The 16,148-nt window shown below is 43.1% G+C and overlaps 3 protein-coding genes across 4 annotated transcripts in view; 2 read left to right on the top strand and 1 right to left on the bottom strand.

Annotated features, from left to right (window-relative positions):
- The first annotated feature begins 2,400 nt into the window (after positions 1–2,400).
- On the top strand, positions 2,401–7,797 carry LOC115374571 (inosine-uridine preferring nucleoside hydrolase-like). 2 transcript variants are annotated; one of them, XM_030073557.1, is made up of 8 exons: positions 2,401–2,548; positions 3,370–3,554; positions 3,662–3,841; positions 4,298–4,409; positions 4,535–4,671; positions 5,658–5,735; positions 6,659–6,775; positions 6,855–7,797. In XM_030073557.1, exons 1-8 carry the CDS (start codon positions 2,482–2,484, stop codon positions 7,005–7,007), a joined length of 1,029 nt encoding a protein of 342 aa, XP_029929417.1. In that variant the 5' UTR covers positions 2,401–2,481; the 3' UTR covers positions 7,008–7,797. The 2 variants fall into 2 exon arrangements, with proteins under 2 accessions (XP_029929417.1, XP_029929409.1); XM_030073549.1 differs by having other exon boundaries at positions 3,659–3,841.
- A 39-nt stretch (positions 7,798–7,836) lies between these two features.
- Positions 7,837–14,895, bottom strand: unc50 (unc-50 homolog (C. elegans)). Its single transcript, XM_030073568.1, has 6 exons — positions 14,743–14,895; positions 12,635–12,906; positions 11,495–11,615; positions 10,561–10,700; positions 9,259–9,366; positions 7,837–8,607 (listed from the first exon to the last, which is right to left on the bottom strand). Exons 2-6 carry the CDS (start codon positions 12,900–12,902, stop codon positions 8,471–8,473), a joined length of 774 nt encoding a protein of 257 aa, XP_029929428.1. The 5' UTR covers positions 12,903–12,906; positions 14,743–14,895; the 3' UTR covers positions 7,837–8,470.
- A 438-nt stretch (positions 14,896–15,333) lies between these two features.
- The window catches only part of ndufs1 (NADH:ubiquinone oxidoreductase core subunit S1), a 13,526-nt gene continuing 12,711 nt past the window's right edge, over positions 15,334–16,148 (top strand). The window contains exon 1 of the mRNA XM_030066790.1: positions 15,334–15,454. The gene's annotated coding sequence lies outside the window, so the exon portion shown is untranslated. The remainder of the gene's footprint in view (positions 15,455–16,148) is intronic.

Raw genomic sequence — 16,148 nt, 5'->3', positions numbered from 1 at the left:
TAGTTGAAGCACCTTTGGCAGCAATTACAGCCTCCAGTCTTTTTGTGTATGATGCAACAAGCTTTGTACACCTGGATTGTGGAGTTCTTTGCAAATCCTCTCAAGCTCGGTCAGGTTGGACGGGGACCGTCAGGGCTCCTGCTGGGCCACTCTAGGACATTCACAGAGTTGTCCCTAAAGGCTGAATTATGCTTCAGCGTTGGAAGAGCGTACGGGGGTTGTGCGAAGCACGCATTTCCTACGCAGCGCGTGTGTGTCCAACATACCTCTGCAAACACACAGAGCAATTCTCCTCCCACCCTGTGACGTATGGTCGCTGCTCTTCTGTGGCGAGTGGACGAGTCGTATAGGTGCGGGCACTCTCCAAAGTTTTCAAACACAACCGACGAGTCGAGACACAACAGTTTAAAAAAAAAAAAAAAAAAAAACGGCGCTGACGGCACAACAACAGGAATGTGATGCCGGTTGCAACGAAATGCCGGAAATAGTGTACTTCGGCGGACCAATCACAGCTCTTGTGGGGCTGCGTAGGGTCCGCGTAGTTACAATTTTTGGGAGGCGCGCGGCAAGGCTCTGCGGCGGTCGCACAACCCCCGTAAAGGCTGAATTATGCTTCAGCGTTGGAAGAGCGTACGGGGGTTGTGCGAAGCACGCATTTCCTACGCAGCGCGTGTGTGTCCAACATACCTCTGCAAACACACTGAGCAATTCTCCTCCCACCAACGTAGACCCTGTGACGTATGGTCGCTGCTCTTCTGTGGCGAGTGGACGAGTCGTATAGGTGCGGGCACTCTCCAAAGTTTTCAAACACAACCGACGAGTCGAGACACAACAGTTTAAAAAAAAAAAAAAAAAAAAAAACGGCGCTGACGGCACAACAACAGGAATGTGATGCCGGTTGCAACGAAATGCCGGAAATAGTGTACTTCGGCGGACCAATCACAGCTCTTGTGGGGCTGCGGAGGGTCCGCGTAGTTACAATTTTTGGGAGGCGCGCGGCAAGGCTCTGCGGCGGTCGCACAACCCCCGTAAGCTCCGCACAACCTCCGTACGCTCTTCCTACGCGGAAGCATAATTCAGCCTTAAGCTTCGCACAACCTCCGTACGCTCTTCCTACGCGGAAGCATAATTCAGCCTTAAGCCACTCCTGTGTTGTCTTGGCTGTGTGCTTAGGCTCATTGTCATACTGGAAGGTGAACCTTTGTCCCAGTCTGAGGTCCTGAGTGCTGTGGAACAGGTTTTCATTGAGGATATCTCTGTACGTTGCTCCATTCAGCTTTCCCTCAACCCTGACCTCTCCTGTCGTCTCCTCTTTTGCACTGAGGAGAGACTTCCGTCCAGCCACTCTGCCATAAAGCCCAGATCAGTGGAGGGCCGCAGAGATGGATGTCTCTGGAAGAAGTTTGGCACAACCAGCCCTTTGAAGAGTCCTGGTTGTGCCAAACTTCTTCCATTTGAGAATGATGGAGGCCACTGTGCTCTTGGGAACCTTCAGTGCAGCAGAAATGTTCCGTAGCCTTTCCCAGATCTGTGCCTTGCAACAGTCCTGTCTCTGAGCTCTGCAGGCAGTTCCTCTGACCTCATGGTTTGGTTTTTGCTCTGATATGCATTGTCAGCTGTGAGGCCTTCTATAAAGAGGTGTGTGCCTTTCAGGCAGCCGACGTCACATTATGCGCCAAAAGTGCGCACAATGTTTACATTTGGCTATGGTGATCATAGACATGATATATGTATATTATGTCTATAATGGTGATGATCATGGATGCATTCACAGTGGCAGTCGCATTTCTGTCCATATGTTTACATTTTCAAATACAGCAGCTTTTTTTTATATCTAGGAGCAGAGATGAATGAGGGCTCGGAGGTCAGTCTCCTCCCTCCAACACAAAGAGCCAGTCAGCGGCACCGCCAGCATCGCTTGGGTCTGACCTGGGCAGACTGCTGTCGGGTTTGGCTTCTGATTGGCTTGCATGGTTTTCTCCTTCTTCCTACACCACCGCCCAGAGGCTTGGTGTAGTTATGATGGCGCTCGACAGCGTATTTATGCGGGTTGATGTAAACGAAAACTTTTTTGAAAACGATGCCGTGTGCACGATGTTATTTTGGAAAACGGAGGGAGGGAAATATTCGTTTCTCAAAATACCCGACTACGTGTAAACGTAGCCACAGAGGCAGTCCACTGCTCTCCCTGAACCAAAGTGAGCCTGCTGAGTTCCCAGCTGCAGCTGAGCAGCCAGGTCAGAGTGTGTGCTGTGGCTGCACCTGACTCAAGACTCCTCACATTACAGCTTGTGAAGCCAAACGGAGCAGCTGGTTGGTCCGGTTGTGCAGAGGAGGGGCAATCAGAGACCATCATCAGGTAGAAATACTTTTTTTTTTTTTTTGAATGGCACTAATTCAAACCGGCTCGTAGCCAATCAGATCTGAGACACCCGGGCGTTGACCTTTGGAAAGGCTTGTTAAAGTTGTGTTTGCCTCTTTATGGTTTGTTTGTGCAGGCTGGACTCCAGCTGGTGTGAGCTTGGACACAGTTTACCTGCAGCAGAGAGTGAGTATAAACTATTGTTGCAAATGTCTGTGCATAGCCACATGTTAAGATAGCAGCTTTATTTCCATAGCAGTTTGAAAACCCTGTTGTTGCCATGTACATCCTGTCAGGCTTTTGTAACATTTCATCACCTGTGCTTTTGTTAAGCGTATTGTAGCATAGCCATATGTTGCGACTGAGTGGGGGAGGTTATGGGTCATTCCACGTCATTTCACCAAATGGCCCACACACTTGGGTCTCAAAAAATTCTGAAAAATTTGCCAGTTGTTCCTTATGTATCCAATAGGCACACTATAAAGTGTGCCTATCTTTATCATACCAAATTTCAGTTTCCTATGTGGTGTAGTTCCTGAGATATTGACACCTGAAAATGGAGGAAAAATTGCACCAAAATCGACACATACCCCCCTCACTAAATCGGCCGTATCTCAAAAAGTATCCATCCAAGCAAACTACAATTTTACAGTGTGCCTATTGGATACATAAGGAACAACTGGTGAATTTTTCAGAATTTTTTGAGATCCAAGTGCGTGGGATGTCCTGAAAATTTGGTGAAATGACATGGAATTATGTTTTATTTTAAGGACACAAAAAACTGGGTAACTTTTTTTATTGAAATCATTTTCTGGAGCTTTAAATTGCTGAGGTCAAGGATAAAAATGTTGGTGAATTTGAAAGTAGCAGGAGGGTTAATTTAATGGGACCCCTGTAGACAGAGGTGTCCTCAGGGGACACTTCCCTGAGGACACAGATGTCCCTGGAAATGTTGAGGGCCGTGCAAAAGAAGAATTTTCCTGCATCATTTGCTCTTCACCTTCCAGATATGATGAAGAGGAAGTTGGTGATTGATGTGGACCCAGGGGTGGATGATGCTCAGGCCATCATGGTGGCCCTCGCCACCCCCAATGTGGAGGTCCTGGGGATCACCTGCTGCCATGGCAACACACCTGTGGACAATGTCTGCAAGAACACACTCCGCATCTTGAAAGTCTGCAACAGACTGGATGTAAGTTTGCACTCCATATGAAAGCCTGTATTTGATTCAGTGATGAGCTCCTTCTGTGTGGTGACCATCACATCCTCCATGAAGCTAAACCCACTGTGCACCAGCAGATCCCGGTGTACCGCGGCTGCACAGAGCCTCTGCTGGGCCGCAAAATCCATGCCGGTGATTTCCACGGGAAGGACGGGCTTGGCGACGCTCCAGATCCAGACGCTCCAGGCCTGGAGCTGCTGCAGAAGGAGGGAGCTGTGACGGCCATGATCAGGATGATCAGTGAGAACCCTGGGGAGGTGAGCAGGGGGGGAAATTAATGAGGACTGCCGTTTCTCACATACAGGCAAGGGTGGCAAGGGGAACAAAGTGTTTAAAAGGAGTGTGGGCAGCAGTTCTCGCAGTTACTGGCTTTTAGGCAATTGCAAACTGTAGTGTTGGTTCTTCATCAAGCCTGGGGGTGTGTCCTGCCTCACTGTAATAAACACAGAGGTTACTGAGAAAGCTGGTGTGTTTTTGCCAAACTTGATTGGCAAAAAGCCAAGTTTTCTCACTGGCTGCAACCCAAATCTACCTCCGGGTATAAATAAAGTTACCTTACCTTACCTTATCTCCCAGTGCATGCATCTTGACATGGGGCGGGTGTCTTGACTTGCAGAGGCTGCCGAGACAGTGATTCGCTTTTAAGACCGTGTGTCCTTTTTAATTTTAGCACACTGTTTTTGTCAAAAGCCGTGCTCTCCCTCTCTCTGCAGGTGCACCTTGTCGCCACGGCCCCCCTCACCAACCTGGCCATGGCAGTAAAACTGGACCCCGCCATCTCTGAGAAACTCAAGGGGCTCTACATCATGGGAGGCAACACCGACTGTACGCTTGAGCGTCTGCATGTCAACATCGAGTGTGTAGTTTAATCTCCACAGCTCACATCTTTCATACAGTAAACATAAAGGGAGATATCTTTTGTGTGTGTGTGTGTGTGTGTGTGTGTTTAGCCAGGGGTAACACCACAGTGTGTGGGGAGTTCAACTTTGTCGCGGATCCCGAGGCTGCCTACATCGTGTTAAACCGGTTCTTCTGTCCGACCTACATTGCCACCTGGGAGTTTAGCTGCAGGAACAACCTGCCGTGGGTGAGGCCACCGCAGAATGTTTTCATAACTCTCAGGAAATTATGGTTTAACACAACTGTGACTAGACGTAAACATTTTAATAATCACTTAAAAAATGAAACTAAGGACTACTGCTGCCAATAACGTGCAATCGAGCAGTCAGTGCAGTGCCGTCCCTAGATGTTTGGAGGCCCTGGGCAAAAACATTATTTTGGGGCCCTTGTGTTTTACTGTAGATCAACCTTAGAATAAATCAATGTTGGTCCAAATCATGAACCTAAAATGTTTTACTTCAGCCTATGAACAAAATTCACTGTAGTTCATTTTCCTTTTTTATTTTCACATCTACATTTTTGTTATTTATTATCTTTTTTATTATGAGTCTAATTTTCTTCTAATTTTTTCTGATTTTCTTTTCTTTTCTTTTTTTTTTAAACTAATGTTCTGGTAATTGTTAGCTAATTTGCTCGTCATCTTTTTTGAAAATCAAGTGATTTTGTTGAGGGTTCAAAGGATAAGTTGAGCTTTCCAAAATAAAAGGCTGTGATTGGTTAGGGGGGGGGGGGGGGCTATGCCTGGTGAGCCTAGTGTGCTTTATGGCTCTGGATCAGTGCAAAAGACAGGACAAAATCAGTAAATGAAATACAATAACAACATAACATTCTTGTCAACAGAAACAAAAACTGAGCCTCATCAAGCCTCCATCAAAACAAACCTCTCAAAAACAATTTGCTCAATTTTGATCTGCGTAGTTTAAGCTCCCACAATATTAAAAAGATGGCGATGTGTATGGAGGTTCGGTTTTCTTCCAAAGTTCTTCTCAGCGTTGGTTCAGTTTGACAAGGTGGTGGTGATTGTTAGTAGATCCAAGAAATCTTTTAAACTGGTCACGTCTGAATCTTGCTTGAGGAGGATGATGCTGAGTGCTCCAGCGTTATTAATCTGCTGTGTTTTGTGTATCCTCTCTAATGGAGTGAATGAATCCGTCTTTTGTTTTTCCACCTCAGTCTTTCTGCGACCCGTGGCTCGCTCAAGACACGGACAAGGCTCGTTTTATGAAGAGGATTTTCAGTCACACCATGCAGGTGAGACTGTCAGAAGGAATGGGCTGGAAACACATTTGCCCTTTCACCTTTGAGGCTGATGTGTTGCCACGGCGGCCGCTCGATCCTGGAGGGCCACATCTCTAAACCTATTTGGTGGATTGCCATGAATTTTGGTGACTAAACTGTTGGTTAGGGCACGCCACCTGTTTCAACAGCCAATCAGCTCAGAGCAAACATTTGATGGCACCAAATTCTTGACCCTCTCATTTTTTTTGTTTTTGCCATTTCATTAATACTTGAAAATGTTACTGTAGCAAGTAACTCCCTATCACTGTCCTCATTCATATTTTAAGAATCTACAAATTCTGTCCAGCTACAAAAAAAAAAACAAAAAAAAAAACTGAAAAGCTGGCAGTTACAACGGAAGTACAGAGAGTTGTTGCGATGGAAATGATACACCATTTTTCCTAGTCTCATTGATGTAAACTGGCAGGTTTTTAAAATGTTGAAGACCACTTCATTTTGCAAATCCAAGTTTCAATTCATGTCATCATAAATCTTTGGTCTGAACTGGTCTTCAGGAAACTGTCTGTTCCTGGGTTCACGGTCAGTGTTTACACCGTGCCATGTTGTGATTATGATTAAAAAGCATGTATTCACCTTATTTTAACAGAAATACAGATATAGCTACTTTGTTTTTTTTTTTTTTTTTTTTTGGTGCAAGACTTTCAGTCATTGGCCAGCTAACTCACTTTTCTCTGCAACAGCTAACACAACAACTGAGTGATCATTCAGACACATTCCCACATGGTCAAACAAGCTAGGCAAGCTAGTTAACAGTGAAGTGATCAAACTGTTTATTTCAGCATTCCTGAATAAAATGGTTGTTGTGGTTCAGATGTCACATGATCCTCTATGAGCAACATGGCTGAATGCCTCCTCATGCTGTGTCGTTTATGCAGATGGTCCAGACGGAGCGCTTTGAGAAGGAGATGGTGGCAGGAGTCGGTTTCACTTCCTGTGACACCTATGCCATGGCTGCAGCCATCGATGACACGTTTGTGACGGAGTGTGAACAGGTGACGATCTGCGGCTTTTGTCCATTTAACATTCTCCCTTTGAGCAACACTCCATCTTGATCTGCTCCTCCTCCTCCAGGTTGCAGTGACAGTGGAGCTGGAGGGGCGCTACACCCGAGGCATGATGGTGCTGGATCCTGTGGAGATGCTCAAAAAGCAGCACAAGGTCAACATCATGAAGACGGTGGACCTGGAAAAGCTCAAGAAGATGCTGATGGACTCACTGAAGTAGTGTGGTTGCATTTTCCCAAGGAAATTCTACTTTGAGGCACAGAAAGGCCTCTTAACCATGACACAATATGGCAGTAAAGCCTAGTTAATACCAGCATACATAACATTCTTTTAAGCAGGATGGCAGCTTGATGAGAAAGTTGGATCAGGAGCCTCGATTAACAATTGTTCTTATTACCCTACACGTTCCAGTTAGCCCTGGGTCAAGAATTCACGCTTTAAAGTCAAAGCCCAGGGTTTTCCTCAGAACATCTGCAGCACAGTTTTGATTGAACAAACATTATGGTGCTTTTCAAAAGTATTCTAAAAGTATTCAAAAGTATTCTTTTGTTCTAGTCTTGATTCTAACTTTGACACAACAGGCCTTAACGTTGACTTTTAGGGGATATCCCCAGAAAATTCCTGATAACTTGTTCTGGAGTGGTGTTATGTGTGGGGATATCAACATGCAAACTAGGGCATTTTTTAATGAAACCTTGCCTTATTTGAATTTTCAGATAAACATATTTCATATGTGTCAATTTGTAACAGGAAGAAATATTTTTCCCCTAGTCACCTGTGGTGCTTGTTGTAGATGTTTTCCATTTGATGTGATGCTTCTACGTGACAGAGCTTCAATGACACTGCAAACAGCACCTACAGAATATGGATGTGAGATTGTGTACAATATGGGAAAAAAGTTTGTTTTTTCTATCTTTGCCGTTAATTAAATCCAAAAGCTCAAAATCCAGTACTGCTGTCACTGCACCAACCTATGAAATACTGACAGCACCAAGGGATTACTGCTACAGAGAACAGAGCTGAATCCATTTCACTGAGACAACTCTGACTTTAAGATAATTAATAAACCTTTTTTATTGAAAGTGCAATGGAATGTACACTTAAGAGAAAGAAAAAAGCTATCCCCAAAGAATGTCACACTCATTTGCATCCCACTTTCCTCCTCTTCCCTCATTTTCTCTTCAATAAACAGGATTTAAATTATTTGCAGTCTTTTTTTATGAAAACCAAAAGCAAGCTTTTCCTCTTCAGAAACAATCCATGGTGTGTATATTACAACCGGCCACGATACTATTTACAAATCATACAAAAGAACATCAGTAAAAGCTGTATCTGCATCTGCCCCCATCCTGGTTCAGAACAAGTCCCATCAAAACAAATGTCCGCTGACTGCAGTTGCAGCTCAACATGAGAGCCAAACAGAAAATCAACTAGAAGTCGATTAGGAGTCAACTGGGAGTCAACCCGCAGTGAACCTGTTAACCGGCCACCGCGAGAGAGCCAGGGGTCAACTGAGACTCAAGAGTCACCCAGGGGCCCAGTTTGCTGAGAGTCAACCAGGAGCTAGCACCGCTCAACCACATGTTGACTGACAGCCAACTGGGAATATGAGTCCGCTATGAGTGAGTTGAGAGTTGATTTCCAGTCCGCCAACTGGAGTCCCACTGGCATGTGGTGCTGCCTCTACTGGACTCTGTACTTGTAGAACCAACAAAGTCCCTGTGTGAAGTTCCAGCCCAGAGAGATGGAGAGGATGTAGATGAGGCTGAGGAGAGCGAAGGGGTACAGCAGCACCACTGTGTTCTTCAGGAAAGGTAGTGCTGTGTGGACAACAGGACATACAAAGCACATGCTTTAGTTCACCACCTTGACATATAGCTGTGCAACTATTCAACATCTTTAATTGTCCTGCCAAAAAATGACTGTAACACTCCACATATTCACTGTTTTCCGTTTTTTCTGCATAGTGTATTAAAACACTTCTCCAAAGCAAAGTAGTAATATTCACTGTGGAATCTGGTCAAGATTAATCTTTAGTATCAGTTAAGGTCAAATTGGTCAAACTGCTTCATGTCATCATATCACAGGTAGACAATCCTGACTGGACAAAGTAAGACTTTTAATTCAACTCTTCAACTTAATGGGTTTGTCATGCTGTGTGACCAAGCTGAGTTCTAATCCAAAGAAATTTAATGGAAATTTTAAGGGAGATCCCAAGGCTTCCAAAGATCCCAAACATGTCCTGCTGAATTCCAGGGAATTCTAACTTTGAAGCTATTTAAGGTGAAATGTAAGGGGGGGAAAAAAATCAGACCTCAAAGGATTTAAATTCCCCCAACTCTGTCTTTTTTGTTGAAACTTGCTTCTGTGATATGAGGTCCAACCACATGCAATCCATTTCACTGTGCTTTTGCAAACTTCTTCTACAAAAACAACTGAACTCAGTGCATTTATATGTGGAGGGGACTCACCGTTGTACCCCAAAAAGGTGATGTAGAGATAATAACCGATAGCTATCAGCCACAGAGTGTTTCCAACAAAGTAACCCAGGAACCAGTCTGAGTTTATCATCACGATATCTGAAACACAAAACAAGTAACAACATTACATCAAATAAGCTTATTCAAGTCCACCAGACAGATAAAAATCAGAAGAATAAGTAGAAAAAAACAACAAAAACACCAAAAAATGTTTTAAAAACCCATCAAAATACATGCAACAAAAACAAGAACAAAACCAATAAAATCACCAAAATAATCCCTGCTTTTAGGTCTGTTTATCACTGCCATGTTTCAAATACTCAATAAATGCTATCAATCACTGTTGTTAGTGTGCTCATGAAGCAAATAACCGTGACACGCAGCAGGCTAGCGCCCTCAAGTGAATGGAAAAGGGGACTGCAGTAAACAAGTAAATGCTGCTGATTAGCCAATGACCACATGGAGACTGGGGTGTTAATTAAAGTATTGGCCAATCACAGTGAAGGACACAACAGTCTTGACAGTGAGCTACAACTAGCTTTCCTTTCTGCCAGAGTTCCTTCATGGACTGAGAGTTGCTGTCCTCTGCATCCATGACACGGAGTTTCCTCTGTTCTTTGATTGTGCCAATTTTGTGCCAGTGATTTTTAATATTTGGCCCATTTATTCCAATTAATCCACATTTTACATAGCAACAAACCATTTTGCAAATCTTGCAGGGGCTCAACAGATTTCACAATATATGATCAAAATCCCTTGATGTTCAGTTTGGAGATGTGGTTGAAACAGCCGCCTTATAATGTTCTGCCTTTGTGGCAATCAAAATCATGACCATTCATAAACCACAGAAGTGATCATTTGCTGTATAAAGCAAACTTTCCTTGGGGACTATTTTCTGGTAGAAGGACCATTTCAATCTGCTCATCAAAACACAACAGTGCTGCTGCTTTTAGGAAAACTAATGTGGAAGACTTTATAACAGTGATGGAATACTAGCGTGAAGAAAGTTTTAAGTCTCTGAAAGTTCATTATCATACTGTAGTGTAAACCAATGATCAAAGGGAGGAAAATGATATCAAGTTGTAAAGAATGACTACTTGCTTTGGGAAAAGATTAGGAGCAACATGAATTACATATATTTTGTAGATATTATGCTGAACTTCACTTGATAAATTGTCCATTGTCCAAGCAGTATCATGAAACTGGAAAAAGAATGAGAACTTTGGAACAAGTAATAAATGACACACACACACACACACACACACACACACAAAAAGACAGTGTGCCACTCACGGTTGATGAAGAAGAGCTGCAGGAAGTGCAGGATGACCAGCAGGGGGTAGAAAGCATTGAGGTGAACATCAAATGCGTAGCCCCACTCGACATCATAATCTTTACTGGGGTGTTTCAGCAGGTACTTGTTGGTGACCAGCCTTGAAAATACAGAACATGTAGCATTTTTAATCATATGTACACGCAAAATATTTTCATTCATTCATTCATTCATCTTCTAAACCGCTTATCCTCACTAGGGTCACGGGGGGGTGCTGGAGCCTATCCCAGCGCTCATAAGGCGAGCAAAATATTTTGTGTATTCAAATTCAGATGTAGCTGCCTTTAGATATCACATACTACTCACATTCCCCTAATTTAGACTAACTATAAAAAAGGAGGAGGAGAGTGTGGTGATGGGCGTGGCCTATTACAAAAAGGTGCATGACTGCAGCAACACAAATACAACCTAAATCAAGCACACACACATAATTGTTTAATGTTTGAATTTATTCAGCAAAAAACATTACCAACTATGTGATGAGGAGATGGCATATCTTGAGAATTGCATAGTATTGCTGGAGGTTTGCACTCCACTGAGTGTCATTATTCTAGTTTGTGGATGAATTCACAACATCAGGACATATTTGCAAACATCCCCTGTTCCAGCCAACATCATGTTGTCTTCATTTAGTAGAAATTCACTTGAAAATCATGGAAGCAGCTCAAAGTGGTCTAGTGGTTACATTACTGAACATTTCTGAAAAGCTATGGCAGTGGCTAATGCAGGCTGAAAGCAGGCCATAGAAACACATGGTGCGGCTACAGGGGCATTTTGACATGTACATAAAAAAATAAACTCACACGTTGCAAGAGTAAATCTAATTGGCTGATTCCGCCTTTTTGTTTGGTATCATCAATGGTCCACGAGCCTGGAGGTAAAGCTGCTACTCACCACATGAGCGTGGATATGAGCAGGCCGACTCCGATGCAGTCGATGAAGACCACCCACAGCAGCAGCTTCACAGTCTCCAAAATGCCCATGTCCAGCACCAGACCAAAGCCCACTGTCGACACTACACAAGAACACAGTGAGACAAAATGAGTGCAGCCCTGATATCAAACTACACAGAGAAAGTGAGAGAGCTGTTGAGGGACCGAACCAGTGATTCTGTATGTTTAACATGATATCTACAAAATATATACTTCATGTTCCAGCTAATCTTTTCCCATAATAATCCATAATAATCCATTTAGCAAGTGGAAACACCAAACATTTGCTGGTTACTGCTTAACAAAGGCTAAGCATGACTTGTTTTTCACAGTTTCATATGTCACAAAATGCAAACCAACAACTTCTGTACACCTGAATCATCTTTCTGCAGGTGTGTATGAACAAAAATAGACCAAATGTAGAAAGGAGCTTGTCCTGCACACTACTGAAACTTGCAAAACTGCATAATTTTATACACACAGAGACACACAAGTTGACATTTATGATCAGCTGTATGACATCCAGTGCACTTTGCAGGGTAAATGACGTGTTGTGATCTGTCAGTGCAGTTTGATTGGCTGTGTTTTATGTGTCACTCTGTCGATCGTATTGCATGTGTATGACAGGCATTCACCATTTGTTAACATTTTATAGATAAAGATTAACCAAATAAAATAATTGACAGGTTAATCGACAATGAATATACCCATTAGTGGCAGCTAAGGCTGGGTGACACAGACGGTATCAAATATATATCAATATTTTTGACTGAATACCTCTATATCACTATTATGGATATCATTACCAAGGAGGTAGCAGTAAATAATAAAACAGCTAAAACAGTCTGATAAGTTCAGAAAATAGAAGAATAGAGATTCTTGTCTCATATCATGATATTGATATAATAAAGATATGTTTCACAGCCCTAGTTAGGGCTCTTCCGTTTATGCATTTAATACCCAACTATGAGAGCCGTTCCATTCTACCCAACACTTTGTATTTCACTCTTTTAAGGCACATCCTTCATGTTACTTGTACTTCATGGATGAAATAAACAATCCCATGCATGCATGAGGAGGGACGTGGATAGAACTGACATACCACACAGCCAGATGCTGAGCAGCACCAGGAAGGCGGGGTCGTCCCTGGCCCACTGGTCCTTGGTCTGTTTCCTGTAGTGGAAGTTGCGGTAGACCCTCTGTGGCGAGGTGAACAGGTAAAGCATCTGCCACAGGGCAAACTCAAAGTCCATCTGCTTGAAATGGAAGAGCCGCCGCAAGTACTTGTAGCGTTTGGCACCCGCTGTGTGCCGCGCAGCGTCTCTGGAGCTCAGGGCACCGTTGCCCTCCCTCGAGGTGGTCGGCAACATGGTGCTAAAAAACAGAGTAGAGGAGGGGGATGAGCAGTGGAAAGTGGGACAGGTGGGAAAAAGTCAAAGACAAAGGAAAAGAAAGTCAATGTAGCAGTGTTGTAGGCCTAAAACTACGGATCTGTACGTCACGGTGAAAGTCACTCCCTATACTATACATTCTCTCTCTAGTATGGAGGAAATGTCATGCCACACTTTATTTAAAAAAACTTCAAAAATTTCGAGAATACGACTTGAAACCTACAAAGTCTGTCATTTGAGGATACTTTGGTCATACATGGACCACTCAAAGTTACCCACGGGTCTCCCCTGTGCAGACATGCCCACCTTCTGCTAATCCTATGCAGTTTGGGCCAAAAACCATGCGGTCCTTGTGTTCTTGTGGCTTGTTGTAAAATGGTGTGTTTGTGCACACTGGGGCCTAAACAGTCTTGGAGTTGCATCAATTGGATTTGACTAGAAAGCTTAGACTCTTGTGGATTCAATGAGCCACATTTGATTCATGTGTGATGATATTAGCCTCCATCGGAGCCATTTCAAAGCTGCTATCACTGTGACTCATTGTGACCTTCAAGGGAGACAAACATATCTTCCCAGTCGTAATAATGATTTGTGAAAAGTGGTCAAGTCATGCTCTAAACAGCTGTTTACTTTTACAAAGGATGCAAATGCCAATTTTTCAAATGAAGTTCGGCATAATGTTCTCTCCATACCAGGCAACCCAAACACACTGAAGACAGCCAAAGAGATAATCAATAGATAAACCTAACATTACAGATAGTTATTTTTAACTAACGTTTCTATCCTGCTGACAGAGGGAGAAGCTTCTAACACATGGATTTACAACAAGGCATGTGGTCCAATACTTCACGAGATCTTCGCATAATGCATACTACTCATTCACTTGCTGTCACTGATCCCACTCTGAGTGATTAAGTTTGACTTATTCTATATATACTTATAAGATGAATTATATAGGCCAGTACATAAAATGTTTTCCACAAGGCTCAACCAAGTCTGTCGGTCTCTGCCACCCAGCACCAGGCATCAGAGATTGCCACATGGAAATTACACTTCAAATGATGTTACGAGTATGCATCTATTCTAAATATACATATTCTATTATATAGATATTCTGAAGATATATTTCATGACACATATGGTCTATGTGAGAGGTCTATACCTATCTTTTAGTATATTCTAGTTTTTATTGCTCTTACATGGTATGCAAAGATTTTTCTTTTTTTTCTTATACCCTTTGCATTGATCCACTTCATTTTTTAAAAATTGTTGTGTTGATTTTGCTAAAGGTATATATTTCTTCTAATGTTGAGAGTTACACTTTGTGTAGTCTACTACTGTTCCTATGTAATGTCTTGTCAACCTGCTGCTGCAATACAAGACTTTCCCATTTGCGATGAATAAAGTACGTCTATCTGTCTCTCTACATACCTGTCTATCTCTTTAAAATAATGGAAATAGCCGATTTGTTGACATAGTATGTCAACACAGACACAGGGGACGCTAGCTACCCTTCAAAGCAAAATGTTACAAGTCACAACAAAACTACTTACACATAGTTGTATTTAAACGTGTATAAACCAGTCAAATAGGTACATAGCTACCTGCAAGACGTCTAAACAAGCTAATTCTTAGTTACATATTCGCTGAATTCGTTGTCTTTGCTAGCAGACATAATTAGCTAAAAGTTAGCTTGCTAGCTAATTGCTAACTAGTCCCTTCCTTCAGGCCAAGTCAGAGTGGTTCTTCACTTCAGAGATTTCAGAACGAACGCAACAATGAACACGCAGCAAATGTCATGTCTTTGCAGTGTCTTTACCTGTTTTTGCTAAAACTCCTTCGCAGGAGAAAGCAGCAACGCTCGTTTATGCCTCCGAGAACCCTGAAGATGCTTCCTGGAGTGTCGCTAAACTGAACACGTAGCTACTTCCGGCAACTTCGCGCTGTTCATCCTGGGAAATGTAGTTGGAGGCCAAAGTCCTTGTTGCGCCTCAGGCTCAAAGACGTCTTGTCACTCCATGGGGATTTTTAACATGTCATTACACATGGCACTGCGTCATATGTCATATACATCTGCTTACAGATGATATTACATAAATAGTGTCTTCGCATAAGTCATAAGTAAAGCAAACAATCTAAATTATGAACTGTATGTTGTTGTTTTTTTTTTTTTTTTTTTTTTTGCTTAAACATCTATCCCCCTCATATAACAAACATCTCTTTAGTACAACCTAATATATAGCATGTTTGCCATTCACCTTACAAATAATAAGCAGATGAACTGAATTGCCGTAGATTTAATGTGTAACACACACACACTATATGTGAGAGGTATTTGTGTTGCATTTATGGTCAGCTCTGTTATAATTTTGCCTAATGAGTGAAAATTAATTTACGTTCTGATGTTTGGCAGCTGAAGTCAAACGGAAGTAGTTTGCGCTGCCACTTCCGCTTATCTCGCCATAGCGAGTTGTCTGGTTGTGTTCTTTACATCACCGCTGTTCTGGTCAAGAAGGCCAAATAGCGACAAGGTAAGGACTCAAAACGCCTTATTTCGTTTAGTCGTGGGAAGCTCCACTGTGTTTAAGCGGCAGCCCCGGGGAAAGAGTCAGGTTTGACTTTGCAGTTTCACAAGGCTGTCCCAGCAATGCAGAGCCTGTGTCCTTGACCAGCGCTGCTAGCTAACGTTCCGCTAGCAAGGACTCCGCCGCCTGCACGGGACAGCGGCAGGTTAACTAGTGCACATTAGCTAGCTTCTCCACAAGACCGGCCACCTCAGTGTGTGAGTGTGTTGGACACTTTGACCTTCTTCCACCCTGCCTGCTTTACTCAGCGTTGCACTCGCTTGGACGTTTTGGCTGACATGTTAGCTAACTGCCCGCCGTGGCTCAGCAGGACGTGCGTGTTGTTGTTGACAGTGACAGCTACTAAGCTAGCCGTCCTATGGAGAGAATGTCACGCCAAACTTCACTGAAAAATCAGACAGAAATAAAGGGCAGCAAATGTTCTGATTCAGTAAACAACTCCACGTTCTGCTTCCATCTATGGCTGAATATTCCCCCTCTTTCTGGTTTCTCTCTGGCTTCTGTATCTTGGTCAGGGAGTGAAGTAGCTTCAGGACTGTTGTGCTGTGTGCAAGCCTCTGCAACACTGTCACTAAACTTTAGGGTTCACTTTTCAGTTCAGCATGTAGGTCCAGTACACCCAGCAGCAACTGTTCCAGTA

This window comes from Myripristis murdjan, chromosome 2 (genome assembly GCF_902150065.1).
Source record: "Myripristis murdjan chromosome 2, fMyrMur1.1, whole genome shotgun sequence".
NCBI lineage: Eukaryota > Metazoa > Chordata > Actinopteri > Holocentriformes > Holocentridae > Myripristis > Myripristis murdjan.
The sequence above is the reverse complement of the archived record's forward strand: the minus strand, read 5'-3'. Positions and strand labels throughout refer to the sequence as shown.

Excerpts from the sequence above, each read along its gene's own strand:
- LOC115374571 (XM_030073549.1), top strand. The coding sequence starts at position 2,482 with ATGGTTTGTTTGTGCAGGCTGGACTCCAGCTGGTGTGAGCTTGGACAC. Across the intron at positions 2,549-3,369 it reads CAGTTTACCTGCAGCAGAGA|ATATGATGAAGAGGAAGTTG; the intron begins GTGAGTATAAAC and ends TTCACCTTCCAG. Across the intron at positions 4,410-4,534 it reads CATGGGAGGCAACACCGACT|CCAGGGGTAACACCACAGTG; the intron begins GTACGCTTGAGC and ends GTGTGTGTTTAG.
- unc50 (XM_030073568.1), bottom strand. The coding sequence starts at position 12,902 with ATGTTGCCGACCACCTCGAGGGAGGGCAACGGTGCCCTGAGCTCCAGA. Across the intron at positions 10,701-11,494 it reads CTCATATCCACGCTCATGTG|GCTGGTCACCAACAAGTACC; the intron begins GTGAGTAGCAGC and ends TGTATTTTCAAG. Across the intron at positions 9,367-10,560 it reads GCAGCTCTTCTTCATCAACC|ATATCGTGATGATAAACTCA; the intron begins GTGAGTGGCACA and ends TTTGTGTTTCAG.